General features: G+C 47.0%; 1 protein-coding gene across 1 annotated transcript; it reads right to left on the bottom strand.

The window, feature by feature from the left end:
• Window positions 1-2,663: 2,663 nt before the first annotated feature.
• Window positions 2,664-3,200, bottom strand: LOC104535813 (putative L-type amino acid transporter 1-like protein MLAS; the record flags this gene model as incomplete). Its single annotated transcript, XM_010192289.1, has 1 exon — window positions 2,664-3,200. A coding segment is annotated over one exon (537 nt), but the record flags the coding sequence as incomplete, so codon positions are not given.
• Between the last annotated feature and the right edge of the window lie 3 nt (window positions 3,201-3,203).

The following is a 3,203-nucleotide window of genomic DNA, read 5'->3' as shown; positions in this document are numbered from 1 at the left end:
ATTAAGCCAAATTTCCTGCAAAGTCTTACAACGAGTGGGCATCAAATAAGCCCTGCAAATGATGAACAATTTGACCCATCTTGCTACAGGAAAACTCCCCTGTAGTGAATTCCCACACTTTTATTCGGCAACCTTAATAAGTATTCATGCTGCCTTATGGAAGAAGTCGTCTCGCATACCTACCCTCTGCAGATTGCAACCTTGATAGCAGAAAATACCTGTTTGTAGTTAAATTCTATTTACCACCCACCTTGTTTTCCTCAGCACCTTAAAGGGAACAAAAATCCCTATTGCAGCTATTTTTGCTTTCTTTCAAGACTGTGATTTATTCAGATTATCTTAATGCCTAGGAATGCAATTTCTATACTCCGTGGTGGCAAATACCCAACACCACGTTATTTATTCAACTGCTCAACACAGCGAAAACAAGTAACTTTTGTTATTTCTCCTCGTACCAGAAAACCATGCAGCCAATTGGATTTTAGGTTGAGATACAAACTTTGCAAAGAATACAGCTGGTACTGTTCTCAATGGCTGGGTTTTGGCTTCATAATCACTCAGACTATATCCCAGCCCAAATTCTCCTGTTGCTTTCAGATAACTATTGATGTACGCTCTACAAATAGGCCATTTTTCTTGGAAAAATAATCTATATCTCACTGGGTAGGGGTATATTTGGAACAACCACGTAGCAAAGCCGCTTGTTGGTCCATAGAAGTTTTGTGTGATTTGCTGTGTCCTTGGACCAGATTTACTTCATTTATTGTTCCCAGCTCAATGATGTGGTTTTGGCACCAGCCAGCAGAAAAGTTAACTCCAAAAAATCAAAGTTGCAGGGAAATAACTCGCCCAGGGCAACGCGCGATGAACCAACCTTTTGTAGCAAAGGAGACAACCCAAAGTTTAACCCAAAGCATAAACAAAACAGCAGCCAGCGGCGCCGGAATAAAGTTTAAAGGAGAAACACATGGAAATGATGCAGATTTGTAGAATTAGCAACTCCTCCCTTGGCATTTCAAGATAAAGGTTCAAGAACCAATTCTGCTTCAGGAAAAGTACTAATTGCTAGCAAAAGAAAGTTGGAGATGTTATTACTTATTGGAGAAGCGTACGTGGGAACGAGACGTGGCATCAAGAAATTCCACGCTGCAATCCACCCTGATGCTGAACAGATCTTGCCGTGGGCAAGGCTACTTCACCCCGTATTTGCTTTTGGCTCAGTGAAATGGGAACAGAGACACCTCACCCCAATTATTTTGGAAAAGACCCTGCAGATGAAAAGTTGCTCGTTATTAGAAACACATTCGCAAAGGTTTGGTCAACTGCAGCATGTTCCTGCACAGCAAAATCTTGACATAAAGCAGTAAGAACGTCCATCTCACCAACTCCCTGTTAGCTTCTCAGCAATTAACGTGACCACCACATGCATGCACGCCCCTTTTCTCTGAAAGAACAGAAACCACATTGCAGAAAAGCTCTAAACCTCGATTTTTCCCAAGGCCCCACTTGATGCAAGAAACCCATCAGCAGAACTATGTTTTACCACTCTGTAAAGCTTTCTTAGCTGGGTGACTAAATTTTTCTGATTGTATGCACCCCACTTCGTTAAAATCTGAGACGTAAAGTCCTCACACCTGCCTACTTGCCCTAAAAATTTAGCTAGGGAGTAAGTTTAAGTCTTGCCCAAAGAAAATAAGAGGCAGGGCAGCAAACTGTAGTTATTTTATTTCCTAGCCAGCCGTATCGTGTGTCTGTCGCAGACCAGGTCACTTTGGGTATGAAGACATTTACACACAATATATCTTCCCGTAATGACCGTGCGCTGCAGCTTTGGGATGCCTGCGGGGCTCAGAGTGTGAAGGAATCTAACACAAGCTCCCTCCGGGCAGTGCCAACAAGCAGACTTCTCTTCACAGCCTTAAAATGAAAATATAGAAAGATCACTCGACTGTAACTTTGCACACCAAACAAATGCTTGATAAAACCTTCACAGAAGATTATACCCTCTTCTAATACACACCTGCGCAACGGCACAAGAATGGGCCGTGGAGTGACACACAGGCTGAATAGGAAATAAGGAGAGAAAGGCAGAAAATGGTCCTGTATTTAAAGATGGGGTGACTTTGCAATCACCAGAGGAATGGAAAACGGGGTTTCACTGGCAAAACCTCACAATACCAGGAGTAGGAGAGAGATCTATGTGCCACAGCAGACATCAGTGGCCCTAAATTCATCCTAGCACGACCAAACTTCTCTACAAGGCAACACCTCATGAGATAAAAGATTAGCTAGCAAAAAAACCCCAGGTTTCGAGCGCAGTATCAGCGCGCACGCAGCCCAGAAACGCCTCATCTCAAAACTGGTGCTGAAAACAGCCAGGCGCTGCAGCACAGGCCACGTTCAGCACCAGTTGCTTGTGACAGATAATTTCCCAGCCATGTTATCCCCACCTATGTTACTCAGCACATCAACGCCCATGGCAGCATCTCAGCACTGCAGGGTCGCGAGGGGACTCTACCCTGCCCAAAGACGCTCCCAGGGGAGGGGACAAGAAATCCTATTCCAGTGCACAGGCAAAACGCACGCTGCATTGATCGCGTGCTGCTCGCTGCATTGCTGGAAATCTGAGAGACTTGCTAGCCCATAATTGACAATTTGGGATTTTATTTTTTTGGGACAGGGCCACATTTCCTACTCATGCTGTTCAAAACAACCCCAGAAACCCAGTAAGCAGCCAGCTTAGCACAGGAGAGACGCTGCATCTCCTGCAAAGTGATGGGCTCAAGGCTGCTAGCTGTTTGGGCTGACTTTTTGGGGAAGGCGATAGCGAGCGGGAAGCCACGTGTGGGGTGGCAGGACTGGATCCGCGGATACTTACGGACACAGAGACAAGCCACCAGCTTGGCAGCCTCATCGGGCACCGGGCAGGTGGGGAAGATGGGCTTGAGCAGGTAGGTGGCAAAAACCAGAGCCACGATGTACTGCGAGGAGGGCCGGATGATGAGCAGCTCTATCCAGAGCTTGAGGAAGGCGGGCAGGGAGCCGTACACCTCCAGCATGTAGGCGTAGTCTCCGCCGGACTTGGTGATGGTGGTGCCCAGCTCGGCATAGCAGAGGGCACCCACGATGGAGAAGGCCCCGCAGACGGCCCAAACCACCAGCGAAAACCCCGGCGAGCCGGCCTCTCGCAGCACGCCGGTGGG

This window comes from Mesitornis unicolor, unplaced genomic scaffold (genome assembly GCF_000695765.1).
Source record: "Mesitornis unicolor isolate BGI_N332 unplaced genomic scaffold, ASM69576v1 scaffold49090, whole genome shotgun sequence".
Taxonomy (NCBI): Eukaryota; Metazoa; Chordata; class Aves; order Mesitornithiformes; family Mesitornithidae; genus Mesitornis; species Mesitornis unicolor.
Note: the sequence above shows the minus strand (reverse complement) of the source record. Positions and strands in the feature narration are given on the sequence as shown.